This window comes from Telmatherina bonti (assembly GCF_933228915.1).
Source record: "Telmatherina bonti genome assembly, chromosome: 16".
Taxonomy (NCBI): Eukaryota; Metazoa; Chordata; class Actinopteri; order Atheriniformes; family Telmatherinidae; genus Telmatherina; species Telmatherina bonti.
The window spans coordinates 19,657,349-19,675,016 of NC_136614.1; the positions used below are offsets into that span (position 1 = coordinate 19,657,349).

Here is a 17,668-nt window from a genome sequence, read left to right on the forward strand (position 1 = left end):
ATTAACATATCAAATTTGCCTATGCACAGTAAATATGATTTGATTGCACCGCTTTCTTTTTTGCCTCCTCTTCAATAGGTGAGTTTGTTGACCAAGTATTAGTTACAGGAAAGTTGAATGCAAGCCCAGAACCTGATATGCTACCTTTTGTTGTCGGGCAGTTGTAACCTTAGCAACCAAGCCCCATGAGACCTGCCTGCGTATCCTCAACCCACATGTAAATTGCAAGCTCTAAGAAAATTGCCATTGAATGAAAAGTTCCCACAACAACAATTTGTTCAACAATTTCCAAACTTTATTGGTTTAACATTGTGAAACTAAAGGCAACACCAGAAATCAAGGCCAAAAATGAAAAAAAGCTTAATAGGCACAAAAAATTAAGGTTGGTGAGGGGCACAAAGCATTTAAGGAGGCATTAGTGGCACTATCGAGTGTCTAAATATGGCTCTGTATGCACATGTTTGTTAAAGTGGGGCGAGAGAAAAGCCAAAAATCGTACCAACAAGACTAGTGGCCACTCAAAGACAGCAGGACAGTGTGTGCAATATAAAAGCAACAAGGCAATAGAAGAAAGTAGTCCACTATCACTTTAAACAGAACTTTGCAAGACTTAGAACAGATAGGTGAGCCCTCCATGATCAAGCAGATTTGAACTGAAAACACTACAAGACAAATAGCAAGTCATGGGACTTGCTTTAGTCAACAAAAAGTGGAGTTCAAGTTATTAAGTGGGGACATGTTGCAAAATAGAGCATTAGAGGTCTGTGGTTACATTATAAAGAGCTGACAAGATGTCCAGATTATAACCAGGATTTATCAAGTTAAAACTTTTATATTTCATTTTGCATTAGTCATTATAGCAGCATTTGGTTTGAATGCTCTAAACACGGATGAAAAGCCACCATGACTGAAACAAAATTGGCCAAGTCATTGCCTGGACAGCTTGTCGCTTGAAATTGCTCTGTGGGTTTTATCAGGAAGTTAAGGCTGAGTGTGTCAAAACATACATTTAAGCAGAATACAACACAGAACCACTCCACAGGGGTCTGAAAGTGCTTCGACTCTTGATATTTAGTACATGTGGCATATCATTCTACAACACAATTGTATATGGATATCAACTGAATAAGGCACTTTTCCTTAGGAGGTGCACAGACTGAGTAATTTGCAAAAACTGCTGAGATTCCACACAATGAAGGGACATTAGCTTTCCATGGATACCAATGGTGTTAGGACACCACAATGTCTACATGTGACGCAGTGTTCTCAAGGAATGCAGCTTCCATGTTGAAAACAGAGAACACTCTGCAGACACAGCTGTGAATAACGTCCGAAATATTTCTCTTAATTCAGGCGAAGGGAGTCCACATGCAGACCAAACAAATGTGTGCAGCTAAGGCTAGACTCTTAGCCTACCTACCACACTTGGGTCTTTGGGCTATAGCCTAATGCCACCAGGTGACTAAGTTAAAAGGCGTGTTAATGAGGAGCAGCAGAAAACATGCAATCTCAAGTTATACAAGCAAAAAACCATTTGCATTCATGGATTTCTTAATGTTTATGGTCACACAGTCATTATCTAATATTTGAATGTTTTCACACAAGCATTTCAATTTCTCTCTCTTTTTTTTTTTTTTTTTAAGCAGAGCCATGAAAAACATTTACAAAGGCAAAAATCACAGAACAAAGCTCATCGGTACAATTCTCAATTTCCATGCCAAAAACTGAGAACTTTGCCATAATGTACACTGTTTCAAGGCATTCTTTCAACAAGCATATGGGCTAATTACAAATAATCAAGTGGTTTTAAGTGTATCTAAATTCTTATAAGCATATGTAAAGAGAGAGGGGGGAATGCAACTCCAATGATCCAACATGCAACAATGAAGAAAAACATTTAAATAAAACTTGCTTGGCACTGGGAAGCTGCAAAGGAAAAAAATGTTCTGATCAACACTTCATTTTGATTTTCCGTCAGGAAAACAAATATTAAAATAACAGCAAAAAAAAATGTAAGATTAACAAAAACAGGTTTATATACAGGAGGGATTTTTTTTTTTTTTTTTTAAAAAGAAAAAAAAAAAAAGGAAAAATACAGTTAGCAGCAGCTAGCTAGTTAGAAGAACCCTAGTTGTTGCACTTTTGCACTTTACTCAATTGACAAAGCAGAGCCAGAAATCAGATGTGCAATGCTCATTTGACCAAGCACTCAAACAGTCCATCAGCGATTACTGAAACACACTCTTAAATACTCAGGTTTTTAAGTTAGTCCCAATATTTTCGAGATTCCCGTAAAGAGCTGCACACTCGGGGTTATCACACAAAACAAATGTCCTGCCAGCCACTGGTGATCTCCAGTTTAAACTTATAACTCTGGTCTGAAACATAAACAACAATGGTTGGCAGAAATTTGGGGACGGCATTTTAAGTTTTTAAAAATCAAATAGTACATTTAAATGATTTGCTCCAGTCACCAGTGGGATAACGACGGATCAAAGCCCTTGATGAATGCCAATCATGTCTTACGTGTTCTTTGACAAACAGCTTTTCAGTCCAGCTGGGATACCACAGCTGTCACCAACATCAGCACTGCGATAGCATCACTTACAAAAAGCTAACAACTATCAGGGCTAAACCCAGAATTGAGTATGCTTGTCTTTCTCACACTGCACAATAAAGGCACTTCACTGTCCGCATCAACATTGGTCAACATCACTCCATAACAACCTCAATCTCCATTTCACACAAACAAATTAATCATTCATATTTCTGAAAAATTCTACAATCATTCACTTTGACCCCGTTTAATAACTACAGAAAGGAAGGGCCAGCTCCACATTAAATCCCCACTCGGGTAGCTAATGATCAGAAATAAGAGCTGGGAGATTTGTGGCTCTGAAATGAACTTGATACATAATTTATTGCATTGAGCTGCTCTATTGGCAGTTTCGCATTGGACATTTTTAACATCTTGTACTGTGTGAAAGATTTCCCAGGAGAACTGAACAGCAGAAAACACACAGCGCTTCTCAAAATCAAGGGTGACGCTCATCAAATAAGACCTATTTTTTCCTGTTTGACATCAGATTGGAAACTGCCTTTATTCTCCCTGTAAGTAACCCTGCCTCTTTTACATCATCTAAGAACAAATATACATCAAAAGCAACTTTTTGAAGGAGAGAAATCCCACAACTTTAGAGACTAAAAGCAATTCTGAATCATTATTTGTCAAAGTTAAGAATAACTATGAACTCAAACAGGGTTTCCAAATGAGGGTTTAAAAAAACCTGATGTAATCTATCACTTAGTTCAAGCATCAGCAGGAAAGCTCTGCCGCATGCATGACTAATTCTTTCATTCTCCTGTGGTGAATTTAATTGACAAAAGTGTGAGAAGAGGGGCTGTAAATAACGCGAGCCCACTCACTTAGCTGGAAAATGCTTTTTGCAGAATGACTAACGACATGGTGGAGGCAGCTACCAGGTGATGTAATCCATCCACTCGAGTCCTAAAGGCCTTTCAGTAAAGACCTGTTAAGTTTGTACAAGTCGAAGTGGAATGAATCATACATACGGGCCCGTGCAACTGCATTTATACAGCCTTTAGTGGCAGCACTAGCATATGTCAAAACAAGAAGTGGCATAAACATCAAGGGTTGAAACACTGCTTGGAAACACTGTTTGAGTTCACTCAGAGGAGTGTGTGCCGAGTGGGGAGTTTTCTCTGGAAGGGTCAGTGTGATGGGGATTGGTTGAATGATAAACAGACACTTCAAAGGGTGTGATAATTACGGTCCTTGGACTTGCAAAATTTGTAGAGGAAGAAGATCACAGCCTGCAGGCCCAGGACCAGCACTATTCCACCAATGAAGCTTGCAGCATCAAATGTGGAGGACTTGTGAGAGGGGGCTGTTGTAGGACCTTGTGTGGTGTTTCCAGCTGATTTTAAAAGACAAAAGAAATGGGATGAACACAGTTGCATCTCTTCACATTACAGGGCAGATTTAAGGAGCCTTATAATGTCAGACTTACGTGTTACCGGGGGTGAAGAGACTGAGGAGTTCGTACTAGAGGTTGGTGCAACAGTGGGAACTGTTGAGTTGGCTAGAATGAAGTTACAGTGAAGAGCCATTAAAACTGTGATTTTTGACTTATGACTGAACATAATCAAAATTTATTCAAGATGGTAACCAGTAAATACTGATTAAGAACTGATACCATCACTCAGAGTTGCCCTCATTTCCACAAACACAGCTGCACTATGTATCCATATAGTTCTTTATTGAGGAGCTGTGTGTCAAACATGGATTAACCAACGGTTCCTGCGAGTTTCTTATACAAGATGATTTTGTAATCTGTCGTAAATTCTATGAAAAGTTCATGTAAATATCAGATTTTAAAAGATTCAGAGACTACATCTATATAATATAACATAATCTCATATAATATATCATATATAAACAATTTAAATCTAAAAGGAATCCAAATAAAAACACACTACAGAACTTTTGCCATTTTCCTCGTCCAGAGCTCCACGTCAACGGCTGATTCAGCATCCATCTTGCATCCTTCCTGACCTGTTAGCCTGCTCCAGCCAGCAAAAGACAATCTTACAGTGACCCTTGTTTTCACCTTTTCTCTCTTTTAATCTTTTTGCTTTTCTTTGCTGAATCAGCAATGGTGCGTGTTAAAAACAGCCAGTGTGTTTTCTAGCGTGAAGTAAAACTCTGCCGCAACGTCACGCAGAGTCCCAGAAGAAAATGTTTATAGAGCGGTTTCTCAACCGTCAGACGCCACTGCGCAGCGGCAGCTCCAGAAATGCACAAGATATATGTCATGGTGTCATCGAACAAGTCTGGAATGGGGACTTTTCAGGTCAGAAAATTACAAAATGTGTCTTTAAGGGCTTCTGTCTGTCTGGAAAGCGCCCTGAAGACCAGCTCTGAACCTAAAGCTGCTTAACTTAACTGCTATGATCCACAGACCAAACTGCATCTGTGGAAGAGACTTTAGTGTACATGAGGAAAATGTCACTGGCCTCCCCGATTCCGACTGGTAGCTGCACAAAGCTAAATGGCTTTCTTACATCATTACTGTCATTATAATTTGCAACATGCTTTTATAATAATATTTTTACTTTTTTTTTTTTTTTTTTTTTTTTTTAATTGTCGAGTCATTTTTTGTTTTTTCCCCATAAAACACTGGTTTCTAACCACTGTGAAACATGTGTTTGGTTAGTCATGGAATCTGCAATTGGTCAAAATGGATGAATATTGTAGGTTTTCTTATGAGCTTTGGTTGTTATTAGAAAGACCTTAAAGCTAAAAAGTTTCCACAAACACACTGATTTTACCCAAAGTTAGTTAATATCTATTGATTTTCCACCTCACAACAACATCTATCAGGACATGATACACAAGAGAAGTGCTAAAATTAGGTGCATGACCATGAGTGTGAATGACGTTTCTTTGATTATTCACATCGTATCATAAGTTTGTACTTCTACTGTAAAAACCTCAGGGAAAAATCATTTGGTAGAAATAAACTGTTGACACATCTTGCCAATTTGGACTCACTAACACAAGGATTTGACACCAGCACCATCATTGCTCAACTTTCCCATGTACAACTTCTTCTTCTTCCCCAAAAATAAAAATTTTAATTGAAAGGTTTTGATAAGTAGAACCTGCAAGTGGTCAAAATGAGAATTTTGCAAATTCTTCCAAGCACTCAAAAATGTGATTAATCCAAGAGGCAACCAATTTGAACAAGATGGGTGGTAATTTGGTTTAAACAGGTTCAGCCTCTGAACTTTCTGCTTGAGTCTTACCTACAACTGAGATGTACAGGCAATGTTTGACTTTATTTTTTACTGAATCATTTTAATGAATGTATTACTGCACCCACATAAAACTGGACAATGCAGACTACATACAGCATGAAACAGCTGAAGCTTTAGGGGAATAGTTACCTGTGGTACTGCTGTTAGAGGTGGCAGTGGTGACAACAGGGGTATGGGAGGCTGTAGTGGGAGGGGTAGTAGCCGAAGAAGCAGGGGTAGGTGTAGTCGAGACTGATGAGGGATCAAAAGCTAGACAGGAAACCAACACCAAGACAATGTACAAAGGGGAAGCAAGACAAGTCACCCAAACCCAACAATATGCCCCCCAAAATAAAGAAATTTTTAAAATTCCTCATTTGTTTAATGCTTGAAACTTTGCCAAATGTTTTAAAAAAACAAATAAAGCAAGCTGATGAGACATTCAGACCAACCATTAACTGTCAACTTAGACAGAAAATAGCAAGACCCAGACAGAATACACAGAATTAATGGAAACAACAAAAACAAATGTGTCCCCAAATGTGGGTCCGAAAGAGTATGTTAATGTAAAATGTTTTAATTTACTTATCTTTAAACCTGGCATGGAGTTAAACTCACCTGAACAACTTGTGTTGCTGCAAGTGACGTTTTCTGCATTGAGAGTCATGTTGCGACATCCAACAAATGCTGAAAGAAAAAAAAAGCATCTCAGAGTGAATGTCTGATTCATGGTATTCTTTATATGGAAAAAAAAAAAAAAAAGTAAATCAAAGGTGATTTGAGCATTAGCATTAAGTCCAAAGGTAAAATCCAAATAAATCACCATCAATGCATAGCAGAGCCTGTAGGAAGTTCAGAGCTGTTGCTCACAGAGAACCACATCCTGCAGTTGGTGGATGGCATCACTTCTTCACTTCATGCTGCATATAACATTTAATCATTCTAAAGCAGACTGCCATCATTTATTTTTGGCAAAAGCAGTAAAAGACTAGATGAAAACACCTTCTGCCTGGGATATTATTGCTGCTGGATCTGGCTGTCACCGAGAAAGGATCCTTACTTGAATACAAACACACAGACTCACTTACAGTTCAAGATTGAAAATAAGTACATAAGTGATAAAAAAGCATCATCAACTAATGTCACTTAACATCAATCATGTGGTAAAGGTGCCTCTTCGGGATGCATGTTTACATTAAAGCATATTACACGATCATGTCAATAATGCATAAATTGCTAAAGAGCATTTTCATGTTGTGGTTTATTTACGCTGAGATTTTTTTTAGCACTTTAAGCCTGTAAGACTGTGGTAAACCTTATAAACTAATATGTTTGTTGTGTGAATGTGTAGCTGTAACCATTGCTACCAAATAAAAATAACATTTCCCACTGTATTCCTAAAGTAGGGCAGAAATAATAAAAACATAATGATAAAATATGATTCTGTCATGGTTTTAAGAACTAATTCAACTGTGCGATTCATAGTTTAACCATCCAGGTGGGAACTATAATACTGTATAATCTGATAACTCATTAACCATGACATGAGTAGACTTTGCCCTGCTATCAAATCTCGTCAGTGCCAGAAGAAAGATGTTGCAAACATTTCATTTTGAGTAATCTTCAAACCTTTACTGATTTACAAACATGATCAACAAGAGCAAGAAAGAAAAAAAATCCCCTCAACGTGTCAGCTTCTCGGTCTGTGTCACAGTCATGAGTGAAGTCATTGTATAGTCATTGTGACGGTCAGCGTCTTGTGACTATACATTCTTTTCACGCCCAGGTATTTTGCTTCATACTTTTCAGTGTTGTTATTCAGCATTTTATCAGAACTTTGGAGGAAACATCAGGAAACCTTTACTGATCAATTACTGGCATGAAATGATCTCATAAATATAAATAACACATAAATATAAATAACACTAACATAAATAACACTTCACCACTCATTAATATTTATATTTATTTAATATCTCTTATCAAACTTCATCTTTTTCAGTATAAAATGGATTGATGTCATTTGAAATTGAGGAAAACTTAAAAATCATATGTTCATTGTGCTCATTGATAAATTTGTAGACTGTTTTCCTCCTTCCTAAAAAGGACATAAATAGCACATTCTCAGAATGTTTTACTTCTCACACAAGTCTAAATATTACGATGAACAAAGTAATGCCCTGTTCCCATTAAAAAAAATTAAAAAAAAATACTAAAAAGAATAAAACATCCTATAAAAACAAAACAGTGCCTTGAATCTGTATTAGACATGGTTATGATCATGTGATTACAGTAATAAGCTGCTCAAAATAAATAATCAAATCATGTAGTCACTAATTAAAAGTGTACGTAATTTATGGCTACATAATAATTTTAACCTTCTCTGTTTAATATTCTTAAAACAGCTGAACAAAAATGTCAAACTTGAATATTTTCCACATTTTAACAAAGCTTGATGACAGCAACAGTTTATGCCTTTTTTATAGTTTTCTTTTTACAAATACATGGAGGCTGCACATTGGTTTTATTTGTCACAGTGCCTTTTTTTTTAGGTCTTAAAACCCAAATGTTGAGTAATACAGAAGGAAGGGGAAAAGATATTTCCTATAAAGCTTTATTAAAAGACAAGGAAGTGCATTACAGTCCTTTGACCTATTGAATTTGTTTGTGCTCAGATGGCTGACTCATCATCCAGAATAAAGGAACATCATAAAAAAAGCCGTTTCTGCTCTCAGTGGTGTACAGTATGCTGTAAAATACCTGTCATCCTACACCTTCGTAGCTTCTTGTACAATTATCCAGAGCTACCAAACTTCATGCTTTCCAGCATACACGAACTTTAAAGCACAAAGCAACTCTAACAGTTGTAAAAAAAAAAAAAAAAAGTAGATTTTGGCAATCTCCAAATAAGATAAGGTCTTACTACCATGGATTTTATTCTCCACAGCTCAAAGGGAAGGATATCTTCTGGCCTCTGTATCATATGCATCTTTATGTTCAGGTATTTGCGTTCAAAGCCCAAATACCTAAAATAATTACTACTATGTGGAGCTCATGATACAAAAAAAAAAAAAAAAAAGTCAACAAGGACTGTCACTTTGCTGTTGGTTCAGCTTTACGATGCATATGGGAGCTTCTCAGTTACATGTCTGCTGCTGTCATACAGCAGATTTCCATCATCTGCCTGTGCAGATTTATTTTTTGGATTGCTCACCCTACTGCATAACATTATTTTGGAAAAGAAAGCCACACAAGACATAACCTGCCTCAAATAAAGCAAAACATAAACAAGAATTTATCAAAAGACTCAATAGGATGCACATCCATCAACGGTCAGCTGAATGTTAATGTTAAGGCTGTGTTGTTTTTCCATGCCAGACAATGCAATCTATGCATGTTCCACTGTATGGAAGTAGTGCCACCCCCACCACTTTCCTATGCTCAATCTGTTCACTAGGTCAGAGAGATGTTATTTGACAGGCAGCTGTGAAGGTAGGTCTCATTCTCATTGCTGTGATGGTGAAAATCACCATTTAGTAAATGCACAGGGTTCAAGCTAACCACAGAAAAACAAAAGCCACAGAGTTAAGAGAGTTCTCAACAAGCTCTGTCACACCACTGTAATTTTAACAAAACAACAGCTATCGCATGTACATCTTAAAATTTTTTGCCTTTAACTGTCCAGGAAAATGTGCTCCTCACACTAAGAGCTTGTTTCCAGAATAATCCCAAACCAAAGAGAAATCCATTGGTGACAGTGTGGTAGGCGTTAACTTCCTCCTGCAGCATGTGGTTATGCTGTACTCCACAGAAGCCATCTCAGTGGTCAGAACTGACCTTACCAGTTTCGGCTAAGTTTCTTTCAAATAAGTGATTCATTCCTATGTTTGTCAATGTTTTAGCTGCAGGGCGATTGTGGTGTTAAAACGCTCTTCATCAGGGGCTGTTTGTTCCTCACATTCTGCTGAATAGACACTTGTATGTTGTTTCTTCTGGTGTTCAATGAAAGTCTTTTATTTACCAACAAGATAAGATGAACTGTCATATTTGAATAGGAGGGAGGGAGCGATAATCCAACCTTTTGTTGACACCCTTCAGTATAAATGACAACAAAAAAAAAAAACAGAAGTACATTTCCTGACATGTCATTTAGGAGTTTCATGTCTTTAATGATCAACTCTTTTTCCTCTTGAGCAATAAAACATAACTGTAAACTAGGACAAAGTTTTTCTTCTAGAAAAAACAATGAAACCTACATTTCTTGTCTTGCATGGTTTTGAGACGAGGCACATAACAGCAGTCTTGCCTGTCCCGCTCAACCACACAATAAATCACTGAGTAATGTATCATCTTAGATCCATTTAACATTCTTTGCTGACGCAAGAGGAGGGCGTGGGAACACAAAATCTCAATACAGTCACAATGCAGAGAAAATCAAAGTGCCTCAAATCAAGTTGTCAAACAGGTCGGCTCACATGACACTGATAACACCTACACCTGATAAACTAATTTCATTTGTTACAGGATCAAGGTACACGGATTTTAGAATTGCTGGCTCCACCCATAATCCACTTGAGATTACTACAACAGTGATAGCCTCATCATGAGCGAAGAGATTCATTCTGAATCCTTGTACAGTCTTGTCTTGAACTATGGCCAGGGCAAAAATCAAGAGAACAACAATCATTAAGCAAATCTGTTATCCTATTGGCACATTCTTTCCTCTCAATTGTGAAGTTATCTCTTCCTTCCCTAACCCCCCCATGAGAATATTGCAGGCATCCTGCCACACATCTCCCTGCTTCCTCTCATGTTCATCTTGCTTAAAATCACTGGAAGTGTGTCATACTGAACCACACATACTGAACTTGAGTGATGTTCTTAACAAAGTGCAAAAACTGTTTCCATAACAAAAAGGATCTTTTGTGCAATGTTGTCATGGCAACTCCTTATAAATGGTATAATGCATACTTTTACCAATACCCTTCCAAATAAGGTTATAGAGAAAAAAAAATGTAAAAACACACACAACATCTACACAGCAAAAGTCATGAGTTTTCATAGTCAGGACCCTCCTGCCTTGGTGGATATTTGATTTACCATTAGTGAAATGATAGCACAACAACTTTGAGTTGTGTGGGATCTAAACCACAATCTGGACAATCTTATTAGTCCTTTCCTAATCATGAACATGCTGTGGCATTAAATAGCACCAAGTATACACTATCGCCCAGCTGACAAAGAAAAACAATTAGGATCATTTAATTGTCTATTAATTATAATCCAGTTAGTTTATAAATATTGTTATTAACACTTCTGACTGGTTGCACAAGAGTGGCAAACTATTTTCTCCTAATTGGCTTTTCCTTTCCTTCTTCGCTTTTCAATGTAACATAATAGTTATTTCAATGATTGCTTATTTAAATTATATCAGTTTTAAAAGAATTGAAGCAGCTGGAAATAGAAGAGTGCCTGTAAACAGAAGAGGCAACAAACACTAGCTTGGCGTTAAAATGGGGATGAAATTGAAATTTTAGCTTAAAAATCAGCCTTATTTTAACAGATAAGCAGAAGGTATTCTATCATTTCAGCAAAATGTTCTTCAACTAAAGATTGTACTCCAACTTTGGCTTGGATCCACAATTTATGGTTAAAAAAAAAAAATCTGTCCAGGGTTCCATAAAAATCAGACAGTATTGTTACAAAATGATGACAATGTTTGAGCTTCAGGGGAAAACTGGCAACCTTACCTATACAGCCATGACTGTATGTCAAATAAGCTCAACTGCATGCACAGTTCAGGACCAACGAAGACAAACCTGTGCATATCTTTCCACACATTTGGGAGATACTCACATGTTGAGCAAATAACCCACTGGCAGTCAGTAGTGTTCCCACATGTCTCACATGACAGAGAGGAACAGTGATCTGGAAAGAAGTCATGGCATAGATTTAGTTATGGTAATTTGTAAATAAAGTAAAAATACTTTTAACAGAAAAAAAAACTATCCTTCCACAGTGGTTGGTTGAAACGTAATACCTTAAAATAACAATGCCCAACCTTTCAGCACAAACACCAAAATCGGGGTATAATAAAAGATTTGGCCAACAGCGTACACTAAGTCTGTTACATAACCTGATCTGGTTTCCCAAACCTGGTCAGTTTGGGTAGTTCCAGAACGGTTTCTGCTTTCACAATCCGCAATCTCTGTCCGCTCATAATTCACATAAACGCTGCAGGCAACGTTACACAATATAAATGCAATTTCAGGTCACTGCATGCTAGCAGGCTAAAGCGTTAGCTGGTCCTGGCAACACAAGTCCCTCTGGTCAGTGTTAACAACACTGACACGTTGCCAAAGAAGGACCAAATGTTTCTCAGTAAAAAAAAAAAAAAAAGAACAATTCTGTAACAATTATCAAACTAATGAGGGTGACATTCAGTGAGTACAGTAAATAGCAGAAATGAGGCCACTCAGACGGATATAACACCACTTTACTGATAACTTGACTGATATTAGCTGTTAGCTCAGCGGTGAGAGGTCGCCAAACTTACCTGCGGCTGCTGCTCCAATGAGCACCAGAGCTACGTTGAAAAACACCACCTTTAGGTACATGACTGCGTCGACTTATAGCTCAGCCTGCTTCAAAGAAACGTATCTTGAGGGGAAGTGTAGAGAACGAGTCTTCCGAGTACTTCGTGGCTCCCTGCTCGTCTTCCGATTGTGGCGGCTGCTGTGCCCGCTAGCTCGACACTTCCTACTTGACAGGTCATGTGGCGCTTCTTATGGGAGGGGTGACAGAAATCTAGTTTACGTGAGCAGTAAGCGAGTCAAAAGTAGGAAACACAAGGAGTCCTGAACACAGGCAGGGAACACAATGGGCCTTTTTAATCTCCGATTGGAATTATTAAAAAGGAAAAATATTAGAAAATACAACATGAGACCAAAGATAATGTACATTAGATAGGAAAAACTTGCATCCAAGGCTGACTCACTGTAGCTCTGTGAGCCCCCTAGTGATCATTAGGTAAACATTTGAAAGGTTGTTCAGTTTTACAAAAACTAAGTAAATATTTTTTTTAACCCCACAAACTTCATATTTACTGTGTCCTACTTTCATTTCTGTAAATTCTTGCTGATATTTCTAAATCGATTTTTTTTTTTTTGCTAGAGCAACTATCACTCAAAATGTTAAAGATGAATAAAATCACAATTATCCATTAAAAAAAAGTTAGGTTATTATTAAGCTATTGAAGTCAGGCAATACACTTGACTATACAAGAAGATATTTGGTTTTTAGAATCAGGCAAATGAATAGCAAGTTATTTATTATTTGAGTTTCTACAACCATACATTATTCAATCTATGTGTGCATGTGTATATTTATGTCTGTTTATGTTCACTGTAACTCATCTGAAGGGGAGGTTTAATTGCGGATAATCAGTGAAATATACAGCAAACGCAGTTACAATGAAAGTGTAGAACAAACATAAAAAATCCACTGCTAAAGATCATTTTAAACCCTGAAAAATAATTTATTGTCAACAAGATTTTAATGAAGCCTGTCTGGGTTAGGCACAACATATCCTAGATACAGAACAGTTTTCCAGTGATTCTTCTGTAAAAAAAAAAAAAAAAATTAAAAATAAAATCTTTAAACTTATTCATGTATTTATTTAAGTTAACTGACTGCATCAAAATTACTGATAATGCATATTACACATATTAAGAGACTTCAGTTAAGCAGCTAACGTTTAAGCACTCCACAAGCTGTCACTTTACATCCATACTTGGGTCTTTCATTGCAAGTTGGAGCCTCTTCTAATTTCTTCAGGACGTCAACACCCTCAACCACCTGACTAAAATTGAAAAAGAAAAAGAGAATTTACAAAGTGTACATTAGATTTTTTTGCCTTTGAAGTGTAGTCAGTGACACAAACCCAAAGGCAACGTAAGTCCTGTCCATCCAAGTTGCTGGCTGTAAGGTGATGTAGAACTGGGATCCATTGCTATGGGGACCCTTATTGGCCATTCCTAGGATTCCCCGCTTGGAGTGTGAAATAGCAAAGCTTTCATCTGAAACAGGGAAACACCCAATCAGGTTAATAGAGAGGGAGAAAATCCACCAATACACACTCTTGTCTGATATCTCACTGTCACCTTCAAAAGTTACCCCATAAACTGACTCGCCACCATTCCCTTTACTGCCTGGAGAGATATCTACAAAATTAAGAAGCAGATTTACCATTAGCCAAGCCAGTGACAGAACAACACATTGATTTAAAAAATAATATTAATGTTTTAATGTTCTGATATATAAATTATGTTGTCTGGAACAAAGAAAAAAACAGTAGTATGGTTGAAAGAACATTGATTTAAAAGGTGTGCACAATTAATTTGGCTTAAAGAAACCAGTTCAGATAACTCACTTGTGATGCTGTCTTTTTAGAAAAGCAGATTACATAATTAAATCAATAATAATCATTTCACATGAATAGGACTGTGGTGCGATCCATGTCTTTCACTGTAATTGTATCCCATGAAGAGATAAATAAAAGAAAAATTAATAAAATATCTGCACTTGTTGTGTGGTACTCATGTATTCTCATTGTAAATGAACAGAGTATCTATCGAGCACTTAAAATCAAAGTGGTGACTCAGCTGGCTTTTGTACCTCCACCTTGCACCCAGCCGTTGGGTACAATTCGATGAAACAGCGAGCCCTTGTAGCAGAGTGCGAGGCCACTCTGCGAGAGGCCTTGCTCTCCTGTGCACAAAACCTCAAAGTTCTTCGATGTCTTTGGGCACACATCTGAAAACAGCTGAGGGAATGAAAAGCACTGATCACATGCTGTTGTGCAGTGATTTTTGAAGGTTGAGATACATATAATGTTTACCCAGCTCAAATTTTAGATAACATATTAAAAAAAAACACCATAGCAGTAAGACCTTAACAGGGTTAGTAAAATAATGTACATGAATATGGATCCTTACCTCAAACAATAATCTCCCTACTGCCTCTCCTGCTATTTCGATGTCCATGAAGACAAACTGATGCTATAATACAAGGACAGCAACAAGTTTTATAATTAATCTGCTATTAAAGAATCATCATCAGGTTGAGAAGACAGGAGATTTAAAATGGTTGACTTTACTGAAACCCTTGAACTGTAAGTATGCTCACAGACTTTATAATCCCTACTGAAACTAATGCAGAAGACACATATCTGTAGATTAAAACTATACTAATAACATATACATAAATATACTAATAACATATATAATGTAAATGCCACAGGGGAAATTAATTCCTCAAACAAAATAAAGAAAATAACTAAACTGTGCGTAATTATTGTACCTCACAAAATATGAATTAAATAATAAATCATGGCTTTATGCTTTTAAAAAAAAAGAGCAAGATTATTTTTTATCTTATTTTCAACAACCTTGAAATAAAGGTATCCTTAGTGCCTCAAAAATATCTTTTATCAAAAAACAGAACAACAACTAATGCTTCTAGGTAATCGCCCAGATTTTTAAATCACTTTGTCAGTAGTTTGTGATGTCATTAGTGAGTTTCATGGTCAGAAAACCTTGATAATTCAAGGATGTAGTGCAAAGAAAAGATTCAGTGAGTGAAATCTGTAAAGGCAGAGAAAAACAACATGTAAAACCTCTAAACACAGTAGCTCAGGGCTGATCAGGAGCAACCTGATGCAGTACTTTGAACTTATACCACTGTTTTCTCATGTAAGTGGGGCTACATGAATGGTGGTAAGGAAGGGACTTCACTATTAAAAGAGACCCAGAAGAGCATAAAATTGCAAAACTCATTAGGTGATTAGTCCATCTTTTAAGACTGACTTTCTTTGGGGAAAAGAAGCCAAAATACAACTTTTAGGCAACACAGTGTATAATTCCCCCCTCCAAAGGTTTTAAAGTTAATCCATGAAGAAATTAACACTGATTACTGTAAATGGAATTACTGTGATAGAAGTTATTTAAGTGGAGGAGATGCTGTGATGTTTCTAGTACTGCAGGCTGCAAATGTGCCAAAATATTGACAAATTCGGGAGATTAAATGTAACTATAAAAATGTAGAAACTACATATAAAATTCCACTTGAGTCTTTTAACAGGACAATAACCTAAAATACACATATGACACAAAAAATTATTAAAAATTAAACTAGACTGTTTTGAAGTTATAATCACAAGTTCTGATCTAAATTCCTTTTAAAGCCCTTGGGAAGAGCTGAAATCTGGCATTGCTATAAGGACATACATAAACTTAAATAAACTCATTTAATATAACTAAATAATTTATAATAAAATATATATTTTACATTTTATACTACCCACTGAAGACAGAGAATTTACATCCTTGGCAAGTATTTTACTTATATTGTTAATTTTTTCAGTGTGATTCTGACTTGCCCCAGTTTTCTGGATGTGTTTGGTGTAGTAGTCCTCAGTGACTGCCATGTAGAAAGCTTGTGGCTGACTTAAAGTGAAATTCCACTGTTTCTTGGCCCAGCTGGCAAGATCCATGCCATCACCCAGGAGAAGGCCATTCAGAAAGCACATCAGGCTGCTGGAGTACTGCCACACTTCACCACGCAGCTCCTTTGAATCACAAGTTTGGAACAATGGCAGTGTTGTGATTCAACCTTCAGACTAAGCACAGTGTCAAGCTACAGCAGTATTTTCATTGTGTAGGCACAGATCATCAAAACCCTGAGAAAAGTGCTGCCGTTTGCACACACAGGAACAATATTATTTAAAACAGCATTATCATCTCTTATCAGACAATGTCACAAATGTGAAGCTCTATATATTTTAGGGAAATTACTCTTCCTTCTCCCCCTCTCTATGTGTGAGGCATAATGATGGTCAAATTTGACAACAGGATAAAACTGAAACATTTTTCAAGTCTGAATCACACAAATTATTCAACTTCACCATAATATAAAAGCTGTTTTCACATTAATCCATCTATTTTGATCATTTGCTACTCCAGTTATAACATAATAAAGTAGTGAGAATATCACATTCAGATGGGCAGTGATATGTAAACTCATGATTAAGTGAATTTTACAGCTAAAATTTTATATTTTTTAGCACCTCCAGAGTTTACACAAGCCTTTCCATGTATTTTGCCAGACCAGAAACTTAATATGCTTTAAAGAGGATCATCTTGCTGACATTTTAGCTGGAAGAGAAAACCTACCCTTTTCTTCTTACACAGATACGCATGCCATTCAAACTCAAAAAGTGGATGAATTTTCGGATCTTGAAATTCTTTTGGGAACTTCTGTTTCAGTCCCTACAAAGACAGACAACATTTGTCAAAGTTGGGGTAATAAAAATCTCATAATTCGATGGAATAATAACAGCTACCTCGGCAATACTTTTGGCAACGTGGAGGTCAGTGTCACTGATCAAACCAACGATTTTTATGTGCAGTTTTGAGCCCATGGCCAGAGAGGAATACGAAGCCCTCGTATCCATAGCAACAAGAACTGGGGCGCTTTAATATGACGCAGGGTTGAGCTCGTCGGGTTTCGACCAACTTTTCGATATTTTACTCCCTTGCCTCCTTCTTTTTGTTTAGAAGAATATAGAAGAACAATATTAAATTACATTCCAGATGTAGAAATATTTTGAATCAATATAGCCTCATTTAAATCAGCTATATTCTCTAATTTTTATTAGAGAGACAGTTTGAGTAACATTGTACATCCTTGTAAACTAATTGGAACGCAGCCCAGAGGCGCGACTGTTTGAAACCTTCGCGCGTCATACTGTTTTGTGTTGATCCGTTTCTAGATTTTGTTTGCATTTTAT

At 36.9% G+C, this 17,668-nt stretch overlaps 2 protein-coding genes across 4 annotated transcripts; both read right to left on the reverse strand.

Annotated features, from left to right (window-relative positions):
* Window positions 1–317: 317 nt before the first annotated feature.
* Window positions 318–12,543, reverse strand: cd164 (CD164 molecule, sialomucin). Of its 3 annotated transcripts, XM_079255503.1 has the most exons (7): window positions 12,377–12,543; window positions 11,677–11,748; window positions 6,439–6,507; window positions 5,971–6,090; window positions 4,032–4,103; window positions 3,792–3,938; window positions 318–1,926 (listed from the first exon to the last, which is right to left on the reverse strand). In XM_079255503.1, the coding sequence occupies exons 1-7, from the start codon at window positions 12,435–12,437 to the stop codon at window positions 1,898–1,900; spliced, it is 570 nt and encodes a 189-aa protein (XP_079111629.1). In that variant the 5' UTR covers window positions 12,438–12,543; the 3' UTR covers window positions 318–1,897. The 3 variants fall into 3 exon arrangements, with proteins under 3 accessions (XP_079111629.1, XP_079111631.1, XP_079111630.1); XM_079255505.1 differs by lacking the exon at window positions 5,971–6,090; XM_079255504.1 differs by having other exon boundaries at window positions 318–3,938.
* A 1,026-nt stretch (window positions 12,544–13,569) lies between these two features.
* Window positions 13,570–17,299, reverse strand: ppil6 (peptidylprolyl isomerase (cyclophilin)-like 6; the record flags this gene model as incomplete). The annotated part of the gene is made up of 8 exons (XM_079255092.1): window positions 13,570–13,677; window positions 13,759–13,898; window positions 13,983–14,042; window positions 14,497–14,644; window positions 14,817–14,879; window positions 16,259–16,447; window positions 17,052–17,147; window positions 17,222–17,299. The coding sequence occupies 8 exons, from the start codon at window positions 17,297–17,299 to the stop codon at window positions 13,570–13,572; spliced, it is 882 nt and encodes a 293-aa protein (XP_079111218.1).
* Window positions 17,300–17,668: the final 369 nt, after the last annotated feature.